The sequence below is a fragment of the Lissotriton vulgaris genome, unplaced genomic scaffold, assembly GCF_964263255.1.
Source record: "Lissotriton vulgaris unplaced genomic scaffold, aLisVul1.2 SCAFFOLD_2182, whole genome shotgun sequence".
In the NCBI taxonomy this organism is placed as follows: Eukaryota; Metazoa; Chordata; class Amphibia; order Caudata; family Salamandridae; genus Lissotriton; species Lissotriton vulgaris.
In genome coordinates, this window is record NW_028254909.1 from 168,119 (window position 1) to 189,688 (window position 21,570).

Consider the following 21,570-nt stretch of genomic DNA (forward strand, 5'->3'; position numbering starts at 1 on the left):
TGCACCTCCTCCAAGGGGGGGGGGGGGGGGTCTGCAGTGTAAACTGGGCCGTTGACCTGGCCCGTGCCTTGGGGGGCCCACCTCGATTCGACCCACTACCCTGACAGGGATGAGAATGGTCCAGGGCAATCATGCGCCGCCTCTGCGGGCTCCCTCTATTCCTGGGGCGTAGGCTTTGAAGTGTCGCAGCCGTCTGGGTCGCCTCCTCGGGCCAGGCGCATACCACCGGTGGGTGTCGGTAAATACACTGCCCTTGGCTCGTGGGGGGGGGGGGGGGATGGATGATGTAAGTGCGTCTTTGCTGGTGAGTGCAGGCAGTTGCGAGGAGAGGTGTCTGGGGGCCTGTACAGCGCTGGACCCAGCCACGTGCTCAGAGATCGACTCACCGCCAAGGGCTCCCTCTCGGAGTCCTTCGGCCTCCTTTCGTCTACCAGGCTCACTGGTCTAACAGTGGGTTTTCTCAGAAAAATCTTTTGAATGTTGAACTGTCTTGTACTGCAAAAACAAATAATTTAGTGCCTGTAATAAACTGCTTACAAATGACCTGTGTTAATTGTAAATCTTGGTTCTAGAAATAAAACAGCAAAATAACTTTGTATACAAACAATTGGTCTGACTTCAGTTTTTGAGTGACATTTCTTGCCGGAGTGTGTACAACAAATGCTTTTCCGTTTCGCTGCGACCGGAATTCCCCCGTGGTGCTGAGGAATTTGACGCGTGCGCAGTTTGGACGGCCCCTGGCCGTCCTCCGCACACAGCCACCGTAACATCAGATGGCCGGGGGCTGTCCGCATGGAAGAGGTTAACTCAACCCTCCGGATAAGCCTGACTGTTCAACCACACTACCACAGAAGAGTAAGTTATTATCTACTTTAGACTCTGCTATGCCTCAGGGAATCCACTGGACTCTTCTCACAATGCCTTACTTTGGGTTAGTATATACAGAGCCAGTTTCCTACATCTATTATTAGTCAATTGAAACCGTGATGATTTTTCTGTCAAGTGTGATGTCTGCATGAGAAGTGCAATGGAAACCCACTTAGGGGTGAAATGATTAATTATAAGACTAATCATGAAGATTGGTATGGGGAACTAGGATTCCAGGTAAGTAATGTTTGTTTCATTGCAATTAAATTGGAACAGACTTTTTTTTATAAACCGACTTAATTAACTTTTAGACGAGGTAACACGTTCAAAAGGAAAATGGAGACCAAAACAATAAAGGTGCTTAAGGTGCACATTTATTATCTTTCCACCACCCCTCACCCTTTAAAAAAGAGGATTTGCAATATACCTGCTGCATTAAAGATCACTAGGTCAAAGACAAGCCATAGTGGTTCCACCATTTGCCCCAGTTTTTAGCTAATTTAGTGAGGCAACCCCCAGTGTAAATAGGTTCTTCTAGCTGAGCACACAAGCCCATACCAGTGCGCCATTGCTTCAGGGTTGGTGTAGATGATTGTTTCCAAGTGCATGCAGTGTCTCTTTGCAACCAAGGTTGCTAATCCAGTCAGCGTTCAATGCTACTTAGGGTGATAATTGCAGGGAAAGTCCAAGACCGCTGTAAAGATGGAGCTCACACGGCACAAGTACATTACAATCCGGGGGGATGTTATATGGGAGAAGTCAGCCTCTTGGCATAAGCAAAAACCCGTTTACGCCCAGTCTCTTGGTGCTGGTTGGTAGGGGGGTTGGGGTTGGGTTGGTGGGTAGGTGAATATGCCAGAGTCTGGAAATTTTGCAGCGTGAATCTTTCTGGATTCACTATGCTGTGCATTATTCCGCGGTCTAGTGGTTGGATCCGGAATCGCAGTACTTTTTTTTCCGTAGCCCAGGTGGGTGTAGACGTCCCACCTTTTGGTGTCCTTCCTGTGACATCGGCATGCTTCCTGCGGAAGCTCCCACCCTTGGGAGCCATCTTCAGATTCTTTTTTCCGCCGTTGGGTATGGATCTTTCCCGAGAGAGCTCCGGAGATTTGGAGAAAAGAAGCCAAAAGCCAAGTTTTTAGGAAGAAAAGAGTTTAGAAGACTAAGTGAGACTACATCATCGAAAGGGGACGACTAAGGAAGAGGATCTTCGAGGAACTTTGACGTCCAGAAGAGAATGCGCAATCAGGGGGCCCCCTGAATGCAAGAGATGGACAACGCACCATTCAAATTCTGCCGGAACTGCCACCACAAGTACGCGCAGAAAGACCAACCCCCGGTTTGCAACCCCTGCCTGCCGGTCAACCACGAAAGCAGGGATTGCAATGCCTGCTCCGCCTTAACGCCGAAGACCCTTCGAGTGAGAGAGGCAAAGAAGAGCTAACTTTGCCATGCAGGGCAAAGGCCAACCACCGTCCCTTTAAAACCTGGGACTATCGACCAACGAGGAGGATTGCGTCGCCAAAGAAGACGGCTACACGGTCGTAGAGACCGATAATACGAAGACTCCAGAAAAGGTAGAAGACTCGACGCCCCACAAAGGCCCGAAAGACTCTCGACGGTCTGCCCAAGACTCTCAAAAACCAAAAACTAGGGCAAGACCCCGAAAGCACAGACGCTGAAAGCTCCGGTGTCTGCAGCAATATCCAGGGCCACCGGATCCTCACAGAAGGACTCCCAGGCGCCGAAGGATGGCGACCAGCCAAGGTCGTCAAAGCGTCCACGAAAAGGAACGCTCTACGCCGAAGAATTATTCGACGTCGACGAAGGACACAAGACCCGTCTCGACGCCGAAACCAGTCTCGACGCCATCTTGCCAGACAAAGAGACAGGCACAACCACTCTACGCCGAACAGGCTGCCGAGGTGGAAAGAAAGAAGAGAAGACTCTGAAGAGATGGAGAACATCCTACAGCAAAAGAAAGATTTCGACGAAAGGAAGAAAGCGTATACAATTCTGCAAAGCCAAAGCCACCAGTGGTAGAGTTCGCCAAGGAAGAAGAAGAGTTCGAGGTCGAAGGACCGTCGGAAAGCCACGAAGTTTTAGAATATCTGGAAGAAGAGACCCCCCTACTACGAGGAGGATGAAGATGACGACCAGAGGACATTTCAGGGCTCGACATACTCGGACACCACGAACCCAGAGTGGCAGGACCTCGAAGCCGAGAGTCCAGAAGAGGGAGTGGACACGTATCCTGCAAGGCCCTCGCCGCCTGACGACATTGGATTTTACAATGAAGTCATCAAGAACGCAGCACCAGCGTTCAGAGTAAAACTCGAGGAGGAGCAGCCGAAGGCGGATTTCCTCGTGCAAACACTGCTCCCAATACAAACTAGGAGCCAGTACCTGCCAATGCTCAAACATCAAAGGACAAGGCAGGAGGCCTTCATAGAGCCTGCGTCTTGTAAACCCGTCACACCCAGGACGGAGAAGTACAAGCACTCCCCCAAGGACCCACCCTACATCCAGTGAACAGTCACTGCAGACTCCATCATTGCAGCAACAGCAAGGAAAAGGGCCAATGTCTCGACAATACAAAGACCACCTCCAGACAAGAGCAAGAAGGATGGGCCTGACAGGGAGAAAGATTGAGAGGAATGCCGCAACTCACTGGCGCATGGCTAATTCCAACGCCCTGCTGAACAGACACCAATACCAAATCCTGGACGAACTGGACCAGTTAGTCAAACACCTCCCACAAGAATACCAGCAAAGAGCTACGCACCTGTTAGAATAGGGGAAGAACGTGGCAAATTCTTGCCTAAAAACCGCACTGGACGGTGCGGACACATCCAGCAGACTTATGATGCTGGGCATCACGGAAAGGAGACAAGCCTGGCTGCGAATATCCGGGTTTAAACCGGAGGTGCAGCACAACATCCTGAACACCCCGTGCAACGGTGAGACACTGTTCGGAGCACCAGTGGACGAAAAGCTCACCCAGCTGAAAAAGGACAACACCGCAAGATCCATGGGGGCCTTGCAATTTAGAGGAACAAAGAGAGGAACCCCGTCACGGAAACTTAGCGGGAGAGGGGGAAACCAGCCGGGAACATCGCTCCAGACTTTCCACCAGTCCCACCAGGGCGACACCCAGACGCAACAAGGCCAGCAAAAACAACACTGGCAATACCAACAGAGGGGCCAGTCCTTTCGCGGGAGGGGAAATGGATGTGGAAACAGAAGAGGTGGAAAACAACCCACCTCCAAGTGACTACAGATACTACAAAGAGGAGTGGCTCGGACTAAACATCCAAGAGCACGTAACACCGGTGGGAGGAAAACTGAACCTTTTCTTCTGTAGTAGGGGATCTCTGTGTATAGTCATAATCTAGTGAATAGTCCCGCCCATGTGCGTGGACCCCGGCAATCAAAAATAATCTCTTAAGTTGTCAAAATAATGCAGAAACTGCAAAGACACTTAAGAGAGAATTTAAAGACAAATAATGCAGCCTATATCCACAGGCTACACTGTCCAGTACTTCAACTAGAAATTCCACCAAAAAACACTACACATAATACAGCCTGCCAGTTTCTACCATAGAGAAACTTGCCTCCCCCAGTAAAAGACTCTGGAATGATAGAGAGGAAGGTAGGGACAGACAAGCTCCATAGGCTGCCATTATGTGGCTTAAATAGGATACTGTGCCTTTAAGAACTTTCCAGAACTTCTCCCAGAATGCATAGCAGGTCCCTCTACTTTCAGTTCTTTTTTCCGGCTCCTGCTTACAGGACCCTGGCATTGAGCTCCCTTGTTTCAAGGGTTTATTGGATATTTTGGCACTTTTGTGTTCTAAAAGTGTTTCAGTTTACTTTCTTGGTGTTCTTTCTCTTTTTTGTGCTGTTTTAGGCGTTTTAGGGATCTAAAATGCCTGGCCTTTTTGATAAGTGCCCAGCATGTGGGAGGAAGAAGGCCAAGAGTGATCCCCATGATGTCTGCATCGTCTGCCTCCCTGAAGATTATGTCCCTGAGGATTGTCTCATCTGCCAGCAGTTTACTGCTTGGACTCTGAGGGACAGACTGAAGATCAGGCTTTCTGGCCTTGAGAGGCGTCTGCAGGCTGCAGGTGGGTCTGGGCAGGCTGGGAAGGTTGCCTCTGCCTCTGCTGAGGCCTCTGGGGGGCTCCCCAGGGGCAGGAAGTCCAGCAAACGGTCCCGGTCTCCGTCGACGTCGATTGCATCGACGACTACGTCGAGAGGGATGACGGCGGTGTGCTCCCCTTCTCCCCGGGGCTCCGGGTCGAGACTGCGTGACGGCTCGACGTCGAAGATCATGGAGAAGTTGCCGTCGAAGCCACCGTCGGTCGTCATTGTCTTCGACGTCATTGTCTTCGTTGACGTCAAGGTCTTCCTATCGACGCCGAAGGCGAAGTGACCAGCATCGACGCTCGCCGTTGAGGCGACACCGTCGATCGCCGTCGAAGCACAGGTCGACGTCGAGGGGCTCCTCGACGTCGAGCATCAAGAAGACGGCGACGCTCGTCGTTAAAGACGGAACGCTCGACGTCGCGGAGGCGGCGTACGACGTCGCGGAGGAAGAGGTCGACGTCGAGGGATCGGCGTTCGACGTCGAGGAACAGAGGGTCGACGTCGCGGAGGCGGCGATCGACGCCGGAGTCACGGAAGCGTCGTTCGACGCCAGAAAAGCGACGCTCTGCATCTAGCAGAAAACGGTCGGCGTCTAGGAGTCGTTCAGCCTCTCCGAAACGGCGCAAGAGGGATTCTAGTCCCAGGAGTCACGCTGCTTCTAGTGGAGGACGCAAGAGGAAGCGATCACCTGCTGATGGGGCTGGCTCTCCGCCCCCTTCGCCTAAGGGGTCACCGGGCTCGGTGTACTCAGAGGTGTACACGCCATCTCGGCCTCGGACTCAGACTCCTCCTCCTGTTCCTAAAGAGGATCCTCCACCCAAACCTCCACTTCCTTCAGTCGACCCGCCACCACCTCCTGTCCCTCCGCATGGGCCCACCCCGCAGCCGAAGGTTCCTCCGCCGAGGTCTACTTCCCTGCCGTCTTTGCCTGTTCCTCCTAAGGGGACCCCAAAACCGAAACCCCGTGAGGAGCCAAGGAAGACCCCGCCACGAAAGCCGGCGGAGCGGCCACGGGCTGGCAGGTCTCGCTCTCGCTCTGGGAGAAGGGAGAGATCGCGACGCAGATCATCCACGAGGTCGAGACGCCGCCATAGGAGGCGCAAATCTCGCTCACACACGAGGTCCTCTGGGACCCGGGACTATTCTCCTACCCTTTCGGGGTCACTGGACACAAGGGTGTCCCCGATTGATGACCTGGTGGCGTTCCATGACGTCCTTTTAAGGGGCGCTGCGAAGTTGGGTCATTTTTGAGACATTGCATCAAAAACATCTGTCTCGTCCTCTCCTACCTCTGGTGCCGGGCCTGGAGGAACCGGCTATGGCCCTGTTTCTCACCCCTGCGGTGACGAGGGCGGCTCCATCGAGGTTGCTGAAAAAGTACCGGCCTTTCTGAGAACCGAACCCCCTCCTGACTCTGTCATTGTGACGCCGGCCCGCAAGCAACATGCCACCACTCCGTCCTCCACGGTTCCCCCGGATAAGGAGTCCAGGTGGATGGATTCGGCGGGGAGGAAAGTCTGTGGAACTTCTGCTACCTCCATGAAAGCTGCGAGTGCCACGGCGCTGTTGGGCCGATACGACCGCGCCCTCTGGGACTCCCTCGAGCGGTTTGCTGAGCATTTACCTCGGGAGAAGCGTGAGGACTTCATGGAAGTGCTGAATGAGGGGATGCTGGTGGCGAACCAGATTATCAGCGCTGCGGCGGACTCTTCCCTGTTGGCTGCTTACGGATTTTGCCACGGAGTCAACCAACGACGCCATGCATGGCTCCGGCTTACGTCCCTGAAACCGGACGCACAGCAGAGGGTGGCCAACCTACCATTCTCCGGTGAGACCCTCTTCGGGAAGCATGCGGACGATGAGATAGTCCGCATGAAGGCGAAGGCCGAGACGCTAACGGCTGTGGGCCTGGAGAAGCATAAAGAGACCAAGAAGACGTACAGCCCTTTCCAACGGCGGTTCGGCGGGCAAGGCTGAGGACGAGGCCAGGCTTTAGGGCAATCGCAACAGCAACACCAGTTCCGTAAGCCGTTCCAGAAGCGCCAGAAGGGCAGAGGAGGCCAGCAGTCGGCCCCGGCGCCCAAGGGCCAGGCTGGGTCTATGCCCTAGGAACCTACTTCCCCCGGATCTGTTACCCACTCCGGTAGGGGGAAGCATTCAATTTTTTCTGGCAGAGTGGAGAAAAATTACTCAGGACAAGTGGGTGCTGAATATTGTTTGCAATGGATACAGTCTTCGGTTCACCAGCCCTCCACCAGCAATTCCCCCGGTCAGCTCGCAGTTTCAGCTGCGCGAGCTTCAGACTGAAGCGGATATCCTGTTGAGGAAAAGGGCGATAGAAGACGTACCTCTGTCTCAGAGAGGAAGAGGTCTGTACTCCCGGTTCTTTCTGGTTCGCAAGAAGGACGAGAACGAGTTCAGGCCCATTCTGGATTTGCGACAGGCAAACAAATGGATTCGCAGAGCAAAGTTTTGCATGCTGTCGTTGCATCAGATTTACCCTCAGTTGCAACAGGGAGACTGGCTATGCGCTATAGACCTACAGGATGCTTACTTCCATGTGCCCATTGCACACAAACACAGGAAGTTCCTGCGGTTCCAAGTCTGCACCAATCACTATCAATACACAGTACTCCCATTCAGACTGAAGTCTGCGCCGAGAACGTTCTCTAAGTGCATGGCGGTGGTAGCAGCGCACCCGAGGAAGAACAAGGTGTTCGTCTACCCGTACTTGGACGATTGGTTGATCAAGGCGTCCTTCTCGGAAGCGCAAGCACACTTCCAGAAGACGTGCGTTCTCTTGAACAAGCTGGGGCTGCACATCAACATGGCCAAGTCTGTCCCGACTCCGGTCCAATGCATACAGTACTTGGGAGCCTCCATCAATACGCTGTCAGCAAGCGTGTCTCCTTCGGAAGAGCGACAATTATCACTCCTTCGGAAGGCTCAGGCTCTTGTGACGACTCCATCTACAACAGTGAGGACGGTGTCTTCTCTACTGGGATCGATGGCCTCTTGTATCTTCCTGACGCCACACGCACGGCTGCACATGAGACCACTGCAGGAGAGCTTGGAGGACCAGTGGGATCCGAGGAAAGGATCTTGGGACAACAAGATTCGACTGTCGACTGTCGCTGCATGCTCTTCAGTCTCTGAAGTGGTGGTGTTCGGCGGAGAATCTCCTCAGAGGGGTTCCCTTTCACAAGGACATTCCCACGCAGACTGTCGTGACGGATGCGTCTCTTCTGGGATGGGGTGCGCACTCCGGGACTCTACAGATTCAAGGCACGTGGTCACCCAAGGCACGTGGTCACCGATGGAGGCCACGTATCACATCAATTTCCTGGACCTCAGGGCTGTTCACTTGGCGCTAAAGGCCTTTCTTCCGTCCTTCCAGACCAACTCTCTGCTTGTACAGACGGACAATACCACCACGATGTATTACTTCAACAAGCAGGGGGGCTCGAGATCGCGCACTCTGTCACAGGAGGCGCAGACAATCTGGCACTGGCTCCTAGCCAGAGGACTGACGATAACGGCCACCCATCTACCAGGTGTGCAGAATGTTCAGGCAGACGCACTGAGCAGACTGGTTCAGGAAAACCACGAATGGGTCATAAACGACGAAGTACTGGGAGAAGTCTTCGCAAGGTGGGGAACTCCAGATGTAGATTTGTTCGCCACCGCAGAAAACAGCAAGTGCAGAGACTTCGCCTCCAGGTACTTCCAGCAGGGGACGCTGGGGAATGCGCTATGGATCAACTGGATGAACAGCTTTCTATACGCCTTTCCTCCCATTCCCCTGATTCCGGCGGTGCTCATCGAGCTGGCCCGGTCCAGGGCTCGGATGATACTCATTGCCCCGGAGTGGCCCAGGCAGTGGTGGTTCACGGACCTACTTCACCGGTCTCTCCTTCCTCACATTCGGTTGCCGTGCAGGCCGGACCTTCTTACGAAGTTCGGGGGACGGATGTTACACCCCAACCTCTCGTCTTTGAGTTTGGCGGCATGGCTCCTGAGAGAGTGCAATATGGCCATCTGAATCTGCCCGATGATTGCATGGACATACTGAAGGAGTCTAAGAGACCTTCCACTCGGACTTCATATGCTTACAAGTGGAAGAGGTTTTGTATCTGGTGCCAGTCTAAGAACCATGATCCTACGACCTGCAAGGAAGATGTCATCCTTCCTTACCTTTTACATTTGGCGCAGTCTGGCCTTAATGTCCATTCCATTAAGGTACATCTTGCTGCATTGACTGCCTACAGGAAATGCCCTTCACAGACTTCCTTTTTCCAGATCCCTGTGATCAAAGATTTTCTGGAAGATTTGAAGAAAGTATTACCTCCTGTCAGGCTTCCCTCGCCTTCATGGGAATTGAATGTGGTGCTGTCCAGATTGATGAAGGAGCCTTTTGAACCTATTCATAAGGCTTCGTTGCAGCACCTGTCCTGGAAGGCGGCGTTCCTCGTGGCCATTACATCGGCCCGCAGGGTGAGTGAAATTCAGGGGTTGTGTTGTAATGAACCTTATACTGTATTTCATGCTGCTAAGGTTGTTATGCGTACTCACCCTAAATTTCTTCCCAAGGTTATTTCTGATTTTCATGTCAACCAGACTATAACTTTGCCTTCGTTTTTTCAGAACCCTTCATCCCCAGCGGAGAGGTCTCTCCATTCCCTGGATGTTAGGAGGGTGTTGAAATTTTATCTGGATAAAACCAAGGATATTCGTAGGTCTGACCAGTTGTTCATCAATTATGGATCGGTCAGGACGGGTCTTGCGACCTCTAAGCAGTCCATCTCGAGGTGGATTGTGTCCTGCATACAATTGTTACCAAAAGGCTAATAAGACCTTAGGAGGTAAGCCTAAGGCTCATTCCACCAGGGGCAAAGCTGCCACGACGGCTCTGCTCCGTAACGTGCCGATTGCTGAAATCTGCAAGGCAGCCACTTGGAAGTCGGTTCATACCTTTGCTAAGCATTACTTCCTGGACACTGACGCCAGGGCAGACGCTCAGGTTGGGCAGGCTTCGCTGCGGAATTTGTTCACACAGTAGTGGCGTTATGTATTCTCCACCGCCGCTTTGGTGTGGGGATGGGCTTGCCATTCTAGTCACTAGATTATGACTATACACAGAGATCCCCTACTACAGAAGGAGTAGTTTCTGTCCTGTAACTCCAGTTCTGTAGTAGGGGTATCTCTGTTATAGTCATAAGCGCCCGCCCTCCTCCCCGGTGGTTATTTCATCATGTAAGGAATGCGACAGGCCTGGCGTGCTTCGCCTTCCAAAAGGAACTGAAAGTAGAGGGACCTGCTGTGCATTCTGGGATACTGGGAGAAGTTCTGGAAAGTTCTCTTGAAGGCACAGTATCCTATTAAAGCCACATAATGGCAGCCTATGGGGCTTGTCTGTCCCTACCTTCCTCTCTTATCATTCCAGAGTCTTTTACTGGGGGAGGCAAGTTTCTCTATGGTAGAAACTGGCAGGCTGTATTATGTGTAGTGTTTTTTGGTGGAATTTCTAGTTGAAGTACTGGACAGTGTAGCCTGTGGATATAGGCTGCATTATTTGTCTTTAACACCTTGGCTGCTGGCAGTTTTCCAATCCTGTGCTGGAAATTGATAAAGTCCATGCTTCATGACGAGCTCAGCTCGTCATCAGCACAGCTCAACCGTGCATCATGACGAGCTGAGCTCGTCATCAGCATTGAAAGGGTTAAATTCTCTCTTAAGTGTCTTTGCAGTTTCTGCATTATTTTGACAACTTAAGAGATTATTTTTGATTGCCGGTGTACACGTACATGGGCGGGACTATTCACTAGATTATGACTATAACAGAGATACCCCTACTACAGAACTGGAGTTACAGGACAGAAACTACTCCTTCCAGGAGTGGAAGAAAATAACTACAGACAGATGGATTCTCAACACCATACAGTACGGATACTGCATAGAGTTGGAAAGAACACCACCAAACAAAAAAACAAAAAAAAGAGCATTAGCAAAGAAGGATCTAGAGCTACTTCAAAGGGAAGCACAAGAACTCCTGCAGAAGGAGGCTATTGAGCCTGTACCTCCCATAGAGAGGAACAAGGGGGTGCACTCTATGTACATCCTGGTACCAAAGTTAGACGAAACAATGAGACCCATCCTGGACCTAAGGTTCCTCAACAAATACATAAAATCCCAAAAATTAAAAATGACGTCCCTGCAAGAGGTCCTTCCACAGATACAAGGCGGGACTTCATGGTCACCATAGACCTCAAAGATGCCTACCTTCACATCCCAATGAACAGGCGGCACAAACATCTGCTAAGATTTGTCATCAACACAGATCACTATCAATTCACGGCAATGGCTTTCGGACTGAAATCAGCACCAAGGGTATTCACAAAGTGCCTTGCAGCAGTCGCAGCACACTTAAGGAGGGAAGGGATCCATGTATACCCTTACCTGGACGACTGGCTAATAAAGTCAAGGTCCTACAAGACATTCAAACGGCACCCACAGCGAGTGACCGATAAACTGATGGCCCTGGGGTTCTCCATCCACTGGGGAAAATCCTCCATGAACCCAGAACAAGTAAACCTTTTCCTGGGTGCGCAGATAAACACCGTACAGGAGAAGGTGTTCCCCAGCGAGAAGAGAATGCTGGCACTGTTAAAGGAGGCGCGCCTCTACCAGAAGGGCCGTGCTCTGACAGTGAGGACGGCGAGCAAGATAATGGGCATGATGGCCTCATGCATACACATAGTGCCGAATGTACGACTCCACATGAGACCACTCCAGGAGTGGCTACAGGAACAATGGTCACAAGCTACAGGTTGTTGGGAAGACCTAGTGGTTGTAATGCACGCAGTGCACAAGGAGATATCATGGTGGAACAAAGGAAACATAACAAAAGGGAAACCTCTAACAACACCAACTGTGACCATCACCACAGACGCATCCCAGAAGAGATGGAGAGCACACATGAAACAACTTAGAGTGAGGGGTCTATGGACACCAGCGGATGCGGTCAAACTCATCAATTACCTGGAGCTAAAGACCGTTTTCCTTGCACTAAAGGCATTCCAGACGAAGCTGTACAACCAAACAGTGTTGATCCAGACAGACAACACAACAGCGATGTTCTACATAAACAAGCAGGGAGGAACACAATCTGCCCCGCTGTCAGAACTAGCGCAGGAAACATGGAGCTGGGCCATCCCACTAAAAATAGATCTACTGGCGATTCATCTGCCAGGGAAGGACAACGTGGAAGCGGACTGGGTCAGCAGACAGACATTGGCTTCCTACAATGGGAGCTCAATGCCCAAGAGATAAAAAGACTGTTCGACAGGTGAGGGACACCATCGATAGACATGTTTGCAACACGGCAGAATTCAAAATGCCAAAACCACAGTTTAGGGACAGAATGCAAAACAATGTAATACATTCACCCCTGTACAGAGATCTGGGCCTAAATCCATCGTTTTTTTGCACTCCACATCACCCTAGTTCAGACATGGCTATATGCAAATCAGTCTGACCCTGTGCCTCATGGAACAGTCTAGCCCGAACTGCCGAGCCGTGCCTTCCCTGGACTGGAAACGAGCTTCCGAGGACCAGTTTCTGGCATTCCAGCCGTCTTCAGCCCGGCATGCTTGAATCCAGTGGTGTGGAGAGCAACTGTGGTTTTTCCAGAATGCAAAATGCCAGCACTTCGCATCCAGGCAACCAGGGGAAGGGTCACGGGGGAATGCATTATGGATAAGCTGGTCAAAGACATTTGCTTACGCTTTTCGCCGATCCCCCTGATACACAAGGTACTCAGCAAGTGCAGAACGAGCAACATGACCCGGATACTGGTCGCACCACAGTGGGCCAGACAAACCTGGTACTTACAGATTATGGAGATGACCGAGAGGTGCTGCATCCAGAGCTGGAAAGCCGCAGCCTGGATACAGAGGACATAGTTTGCACACCTTAAATTACCTGAGAGCACCCTGAGGGTACTTCGAGAGGCAAGAAGACCTAGCACGCGGAAGTGCTACGTTGCCAAATGGAAGAGGTTCACACTATAGTGCAGAAAGGAAAAACTGCACAACAAGATGACAAGACTCAACAGTGCTTAAATACCTCAGGCACCTGCTAAAGGCTAATCTGAGCTCATCCTCGCTAAGGGTACACCTGGCAGCCATAGTCGCTTACACTAGAGGAGAGACAGGGAAAAGCTTCTTTACTTCACAAACTAGCAGCCCGCCCCAGCGTTGCCTGGGGCAGAAGGGGGCTGGGGGCAGCATTTCAGGCTTGCGTGCACTCCCGCCCCGGCCGCCACGACATTGTCTGTGTCCCGGACAATGTCGTGGAGGGCGGGGGCCGGGGCCGGGGCAGGAGTGCATGCAAGCCTGAAATGCTGCTGCCAGAGCCTGAGCCTTACCTCAGCTGCATTTAAGGGCCAACCTCCCGCACCTTCTCCCTCCCGCCCCGACATTTCCCGTGTCCCAGAGCCTTACCTAAGCCGCCGCTCCTCCCCGCGCTCCTCACTTCACCGCCGCTCCTTCTCGTCATCATGTACGTTGCGGCCAGCGCTACGTCGCGGCCGGCGCTACTTTCAGGCCACTACTTTTTTTTTATTTTAAGTTATATTTTTAAATTTACGTTTTTTAAAAAAAATTCTATAGCCTTTGTCCATCTGCACACCCTGAGGATTACAACAATGTATTGGGTGTGTGGATTGGCGCTGTGGTTCCCGAGTTTACCTTGCCAAAAGGTTTGTGTTCTCTCTTTGTAATAGTAGTATAGATTGTAAAAAGATTCTTGGAAGGTGCAAAGAGGATCGCGCCGCCAAAGAGGTTACCAGCACCAACCTGGAACCTCAACCTAGTACTGACGGAACTCATGAAAGAGCCCTTTGAACCGATACATAAGGCCTACATACAAATGCTAAACATGTCTTAGTTACACTTGTAACTGATTATCGTGCTGTTATTTCTAGAGACTTTAACATATTCCTAAAACTTAGTCAAGTTTAACCATTTTATTTGTTTCTTAATCATCCTGTGTCTGCTACCTTCTCTGTAAATTGCATAGTTGCAGAGCTGCTTATAATTTGCCTTGCTGTTTTGAGAATGTTCAGCAACAGGGTTTTGGTCTAATACATGAACTGTAATTTACTAACCAGCCCAGGCATTAGGCTTAGTCTATAACCAGTTCTTAAGTTGCATGGCTTTTATAAATACCTCGTAAATAAATGAAACGTTGATTTTATTTAAAACCATTCTGTATACATTCTTAAACACGAAGAATAAAAACCATAAAATGCTGCTTTATAAGAAATGTAAGCTTATAACATTTGCAATTTATATTTTCAGTATTACGGGTTACAAATATTGGAAAACGTGATAAAAACCAGATGGAAGATCCTTCCAAGGAACCAGTGTGAAGGTATTCTACGCCTTGTGATTCTTTCACCTAGTGTGCTGTTTGCGTTATAAATTGTACAAATAGTTGATTCAACAATGTCACTTGTTAAAACTCAGTTTGACTGCTTGGTCCTAATATTACTCTTAAGTACTTTTTCAGTTTTTAGGTCGAGCCTAGCGGCAGTGTGCATGCACTGCTCGCTCTGCGAGGCATGGTATAATAGAGCATGCAGTTGAAGCCCCCCAATTCTCCGCACATTTGTCATTGGCTTGTGTCCTTGTTCTTCTTAAATGCATGGTTCTGATTTGTAAATGTGCTTGTTAGTCCCGCCTTAAAAACGCCTTATCTATTTCTTACCGCTAATAACGACTGGACCTGTTACTTGGCTTGTTAACTCCATGGCTGCTATGCGTTTTCCCCCTCTGTGCTGAAAATTCTTTTTTTACATTGTTTTTTGACGAGCTGGGCTCGTCATCAGTGTTTGAGGAGGCTACACCATGACGAGCCCAGCTCGTCATGAGTGTGGAAGGGGTTAAAAGGTCTGCATTATAAGTGGGTGAGCACTATTTATTGACACTGGGGACAATGGCTGCTGTTGTTTTTGTATATGCGTGCTGAGTGTCGCGCCCGCTTTAGGAATACCACGCTCAGTTAAAATTTTATTTTTAAAGCTTTGCTGTTGAGCGTGCCGGACGCTTCAGAGGCACCATGCTCTGTTTATTTAAAAATAATTATACTGAGTGCAGCATGTGCTTCAGGGACACTGCGAGAGCAAACAGTAGGCCTGCTCCAAGGGGGGCAGCAGCAGTAAAAATGCTCCCACCCTCTGGGTGTAAATCTTTCATTTCTTTCCCCGTTCACTGTCAGGGAAACAGATGAGAATTTCTTCCACCCGCAGGGAGCAGCATTTTATTTTGCAATGCCAGCTCACTATATAGGCGGGCAGTTGGCTGGGACCATGGGGGCATTGGACCTACCCTCCTCCCAACACAGCCCCAACAATAATACAGTAGTCCCAAATTGGCCGTGGGGAAGAGTAGATCTGTGCAACAGGAGTGGTCAAGCAGCAACGGTCGCAAGGGTGACAGGCAGCCAACAGCAAATGCTGGCTGCCATGGGGAGATTCGGTGATTTTGCCATCATCACAAAATGGGTAACTGAGGCCAAGTCTAGGGAGACTGACATCCTCTTGTGAGAAAATGTGGCATAAGTGCTCCAGCTGCTGACTATGGAGCTTGTAAACTGGGTTTTAGTTTCAGCGTCGCTTCACTTTTTTGATTCTGGGCAAATCGCTTAATCTTCACATGCCTACAAAAATGAATGTGTCCTTGTGTAAAGGAACTAGTGCTAATGTAAAGTGCTCCAATACCTGTGGGTGGTGTTAGTGCTATATAAAGAACAAAAAACCTAAGAATCAGTGTTAGCCTGGTTTACAGTAGAGAGCATGTATTACATTATTGTATCGGCAACCACATTAAAAAGGACTACTTTTGCCATGGACACGGAGGGGCAGGCATATCTTGGTGACATAGACTCAGCCTGGCTCCTTTAAATTTTAAGTTGTTTTTTATTGATTTTAAGAACAGCAGCAGGCATTACCATACAAGTAAATGTATGAGGCATGAAAGGAATTCAAGATATACAAGCACATATTCTCTCTGGATCAGATAGCTGGTTAGTCGTAGTGGACATAACAGAGGTATATTGCCTGAGCTGCAGTTGTCACATGCAATGAGGTAACGAAATTGTAGAAGCAGAGACCAAAATCATAACTCCCACACCAGCCCCCTCCTACCCCCCACCCCTCCTACCCCACCCAGTGTGCCGAACATGTGAAGCAATGAAGAGTGGTGCAGTTGCACACCTCTGTTAGGGGTTCTTATTGTAAGTTAAGCAAAGTTCTTAAAGTTTAGAGATATGTAAAGAAATTGCATGCTGCTCCCTGTCTATGGAAAAAGACCCTAAATTCCCGTTCTATTGAATGCAAAAGTGAACTGTGGGAACACCCGCAGTTGAGGGAGTGCACAGCTATTGGACAACTGTCTCAAAACAAACTCGGTGTGTCCTCATTTAAACTATATTCTCAAATGCTCAAAGGCAACAGGGTTCTGATCAAGTTATCCGGTTTAGTATCAACATGTTTCAACAAAAAATTATATACACATGATTTCAAGCATTATATGCATGCCAATTATCAGTAGATATTCAAAACGATATGATTTTGTATGATAGTTCAAGAAAACATCGCATTATACATAAACATATGAATGCATAGCAATAATGTTCTTTTCAAAAATCCCAATGCATTTCGGTTTCATGAATGGAACCCTTCATCAGGGGAAATCCATTCCATGGGTAAAGTTGTCTTCCCAAGTTGAATGGAATCCACAGTAATCTAAAACACAACAATGTGCAGTCAGTCTACTGCATCAAATGTAGGATTTGCACTCAAATTTGTGACTGAGATGTGCATAATAAAAAAGAGGAAAAGGAAGTGTGCAATACTGTGTTGCCAGAAAACGAATAGTATCAGTAAAAATTACCTCCGAAAGAATGTGTAGCATGAGGTGTAATAAGTGACAGCAGTACCATATCCAAAACAGTAAAGCGTAAACAGGAAAGCGTGATTATGGGCTTGCCTGATAAGTTACTTGTAGCTGCCGTGTTTCACAATCTCAAGTGTGTAGCGAGATACTGAGGGTCCTAGTTCTTCAAAGCGGTCTGTGAAATATGAACATTACCAGTATTTGAATCAAAGTATAGAAAAAGGAGTTGAGTTAAGCGAGCCTAATTACGTTGGAGGCTTACCAGAAACCAGTGGGAGTTCTCGTCTGTCAATACTCGGGACGAGAGCTTCATGGAGTCTGAAAATGAAAAAGAAACGGGGACGCACCGTTAGTAAACTGATGCGTGTGGAATGGAATGGCACAGGAAATATAATGGTGAAGTTTAACCTACCCGAAGTGTGGAATCGTGAAGTTTCTGTTTACCGCCGGAGCTTCTAAACGCAGAGATCGCGTTGTGTACGAAAAATCCCATGATGCTTAGCGGTTTTAACCCCTTAAGTGCGGGGAATGTTCAGCGGTCGTCGCGTGCACTACCTCGCTAGTGCTGCGCACGTCCACTGAACGTTCCAATCTCATTAGCACAATGGAACGTTCCGCACTTGCGCGGAATATTGTCAGCGCTGGCAACGGATTAAAGGGGCAGTGTGGATATTGAAAATATCGCAATAAAGGGTTGTATATAACAGAATCGTGATACAAGGCTATACCAAAATGTAATGCTTACATATTGATAAAGATGTTGGAAGATATGTATGCCACGTTGTGTTATGTGCACTAGGAGCTAAGCGCAAGACTCAACAAAAATAAAGAAGTACGAAATTTGACGAGTGACCCATCTGTTCAAGCATATGTTAAATAAAGGTTATCTGAATGAAGGTTGGATGACAAAACCCTGAAAATGAGTGGATGAAGATTTGAAAAAGGCAAAGAATGCCCATAAGAGAATAGATGATAGGGATGGCCATAAAGGTAATGTGAAACAAAAAGGGAAGGAAACAAGTGCAAATCCTTTACAAATTCAGAGAATTAATCAATTTCTCTCATGTGCTATTACAAAAAGCACAACATTTCATAATGATCATTGAGCCCATTCGGGGCCAGCGTGCATAATGTTTTTATCCAATAGGTTTCCCTTCGTGCAAGGGCAGTGTTAATGTCAATGCCTGTGTTATTTCTGAGGCTTTCAAGAATTGTCTAACGTAATTGAGGTATGGTATGGCCTACCGTGTCCCAGTGTACAGCCAAAGGAGAAGTATTGTTTTTGTTCCTAATTCTACTTTTGTGCTCTATAATGCGTGTCTTAATTTTCCTACTGGTTCTGCCTACATATACAAGGCCACAAGGGCATTTGATCGCGTAAATTACTTGTTCAGTATTACAATTGGATGTGTGCTTCAATTTTATGCTGTGACCCGTCTGTGGGTGCATGAAGGTATCGCCCAGAATCACATTACTGCACTGGCCACGGTTGTGGCATTTCGTCATTCCCTTGAACGGTTTAGCAGGCTCTTCATGCTGAGATTTTAACATTTCACCTAAATTCTTCGATCTGTGGTGAGCAAATAATGGAGGTTCAGGGAAAAGACTCCGGAAGTCAGGTTCATTCTCAATGATTTCCCAACGTCTTCTGATTCTAGTTTTGATACGTGGCGCCTGAGTAGAATATTTAAGCACAAATACCTCTTTCTGTGATGGTGTTCTAGTGGAGGCTTCTAGTAAGTCCTTCCTTGATTTCTTCGCTGTTTTTTCTTCTGCTTGATTGAGTATCTTCAATGGGTAGCCTCTCGCTTGGTATTTGCGTTTTTGATCTTCAATGTTTCTTTTGCATAGTTGTTAATCAGATGTAATCCTTTTGATGCGTGTGAACTGAGAAGTGTGCAAATGTTTCTTCAATGACAACGGGTGTGCACTTTTGAAATGTAGCGCGCTGCTTACATCTGTAGGTTTTGTGTATACTGATGTGCTTAAACCTGCCGCAGTTTTGTTGATTTCTATATCCAGAAAGTGTATTTTTTCTTGGATATCATATGTAAATTGTATCCTGGGGTTGTGTGTGTTTAACACTTTAATGGAATCTTCTAGTAAAATCCTTTGACCTTTCCATATGACTAGAATGTCATCAATGTACCGGAAAACTGCCACTGTTTGTTTTGGCATGTAGGGTTGGTGAGAATGTGTTGATGTTCAAAGTAGGCCATGAAGGTGTTAGCATACGAAGGGGCTCCAGGAAAGCCCATAGATGTTCCTGTCTTCTGTAAATAAAATTTCTTCTGCCAAACAAAATAACTGTGGTACAGGGAAAAAGGTAATAATTCCAGGAGAAAAATAGCTAATTCAGGTGGTATGGTGGAGGCCAGCAATCTCCACTCCACTGCCTCTAGGCCTTCATTGTGCGCTATTGAGGTGTAGAAGGCCACGTCTATTGTGAATAAGAGAATATCATTGTTGGCTGTTTCTCTAATTGCATCCAATTTTAAAAGGCAATCAGTAGTGTCTCTTATGTATGTTTCCCAAGTTTGTACCAGTGGCTGAAGGTGATGATCCACAAAGTATCCAATAGCTTCATGTATTGAGTTACATCCGGCCACTATGGGCCTGAATGGTGGTCTAAGGTTGTCTTTATGCATATTAGGGAGCATGACTGCATGTGAAGCAGTCATGGATGCCTTCGTGTGATAAATATCGCAGTAATCCGGAGGCTCACAAGGGATCATGTGTGGTCTGTGTCGTAGCAAGCAAAGGTACTTGGGGCATGTGATCTCGTTGAATTCTTTAGACAGGAGGGAAAGCAACGGGAGCCATACCTTCCGATAGGCAGCCGTGGAGTGTGTGAGCGTGGCGTGGATCCGTTCAATTCCCAAGGTGAACCAGATTTTATGCAGCCATCCCGTGTGTTTGGCTTAGTATTTGAATCCCAGAGGGACAGAACGTGTTGTTGCGGCTTGCATGGCGATCCCCATCTGGGTACCCCTGGGAGATTTTAAGGGAAATGTGATTGCATTAGGTAGGCCCAAGATGGTATAAGCTGGGAATCTAGGAACTTCAGTATCAAAGAGTCCACGTCATCCAGGACCACCCTCCAATAATGCTGGATTTCACTACACTCCCAGAGAAGGTGGGTCAAGGTGCCCCGTTCCCCGCAGCCTCTCCAGCATAACGCGCTACGTGTTGGATTACCTTTGAGGCGAACTGGGGTGAGATGCCAATATATGGCCAATTTCATCGCAGCTTCCCTGCCTGCAGTATTGCGAGTGGTGTGAGATGCTCTATAATACACAGAACTCCATTCTTTGGGTGACAGGGCCCTCCCCAGCTCAGCCTCCCACCGCTTCTGGCCTGCTGTCTTACCCGAGGGAGCGGGGGGTATGAGCATCTTGTAGAGGTCTGATATAAGATGCCTATCCGAGTCCTTCGTCACCAGCCATTTCTCAAAAGTTCTCCTAGGTCTACCAACCAGGGGGGCAATGTCTGGATGCGTGAGCCAGTGTCTGAGTTGGAAATATTGGAATAAGTGGGGGGAGACAAAGTCATATCCCTGGGTTATGTCAGCTAGGGTGAGAAAGCTGTGTAAGTCGAAGAGGTGACCGGTGGAAAAGCAACTGATGCCGCGCCATTGCGTGAACGCCTGAGGAGCATTGCCCGACGGGAACTCCGGGTTATGTAAGATGGGGGTAAGTGGAGAGGGAAAGGTAGTCAACCCCCTCTTGACCGCGACTGCGTTCCAGACGTGCATGACAGTACGGGTGATAGGGTAGCATAGGAGATAGCGTGGCCGATGCTGCCGGAGAAGGAACAGAATTTTCCAGAGGGATGTCTGGGCCATTGCCCTGTCCTGAAACAGCCACCGTTTCTCGGATTCTGGTCTGAACCATTCCACCAAACAACGGAGCTGGGTGGCTTGGAAATATTGTAAAAGGTTGGGGATACCAAGGCCCCCCTCATCTGCGCTTCTGTATGCAAGTCGTTTATGTAGGCGTGCCCGCTTGCCTTCCCAGATAAAATGATGGAAGGCTGCTTGCAGAGTCGCAATGGTGCCCGCTGGAGGGAGCACCGGAAGGGTCTGGAAGATGTACAGAATTTTGGGTAAAGCTGATATTTTCACTGCTGCGTCCTAATAGGGAGAGGGGTTGCTTGGACCAGCGTGCGAGGTCTGATCGAATTTGACAGGAGAGTGCCGCATAGTTGAGTCACCATAGACTCCGTGGATGAAGTAAGAGTGACGCCCAAGTACGGGAGTTGTGCGGTCGACGCTAATCCTCCCTCATAGGCAGGTAGAGTTGCCCGCGTTTGGGCATTTTTGCCTAGAGGCAGTATGAGGGATTTCCCCCTATTGATCTTGAAGCCAGAAACAGCTCCGAATGATTCTAACTCTGCAAGGAAGGCGGGGATGGAGCGATCTGGACCGTCCAAAGCAGCTATGATATCGTCAGCGTAAAGGCCAGAGGTTCTCGTCCAAATGTCATGCCTTGAATGGCAGCGTTGTCGCGGATCTTTTGCGCATGGGGCTCTATGTACAGGGCAAACAGGAGAGGCGAGAGTGGGCACCCCTGCCTCGTGCCGCGCTGGATCTCAAAAG

At 49.1% G+C, this 21,570-nt stretch overlaps 1 protein-coding gene across 1 annotated transcript in view; it reads left to right on the forward strand.

Moving 5' to 3' along the window:
• Positions 1–21,570, forward strand: part of LOC147659374 (exportin-1-like) — a 379,442-nt gene that overhangs the window by 130,333 nt on the left and 227,539 nt on the right. The window contains exon 3 of the mRNA XM_086951792.1: positions 14,376–14,448. Within this exon, the coding sequence (XP_086807918.1) occupies positions 14,376–14,448 (73 nt within the window). The remainder of the gene's footprint in view (positions 1–14,375; positions 14,449–21,570) is intronic.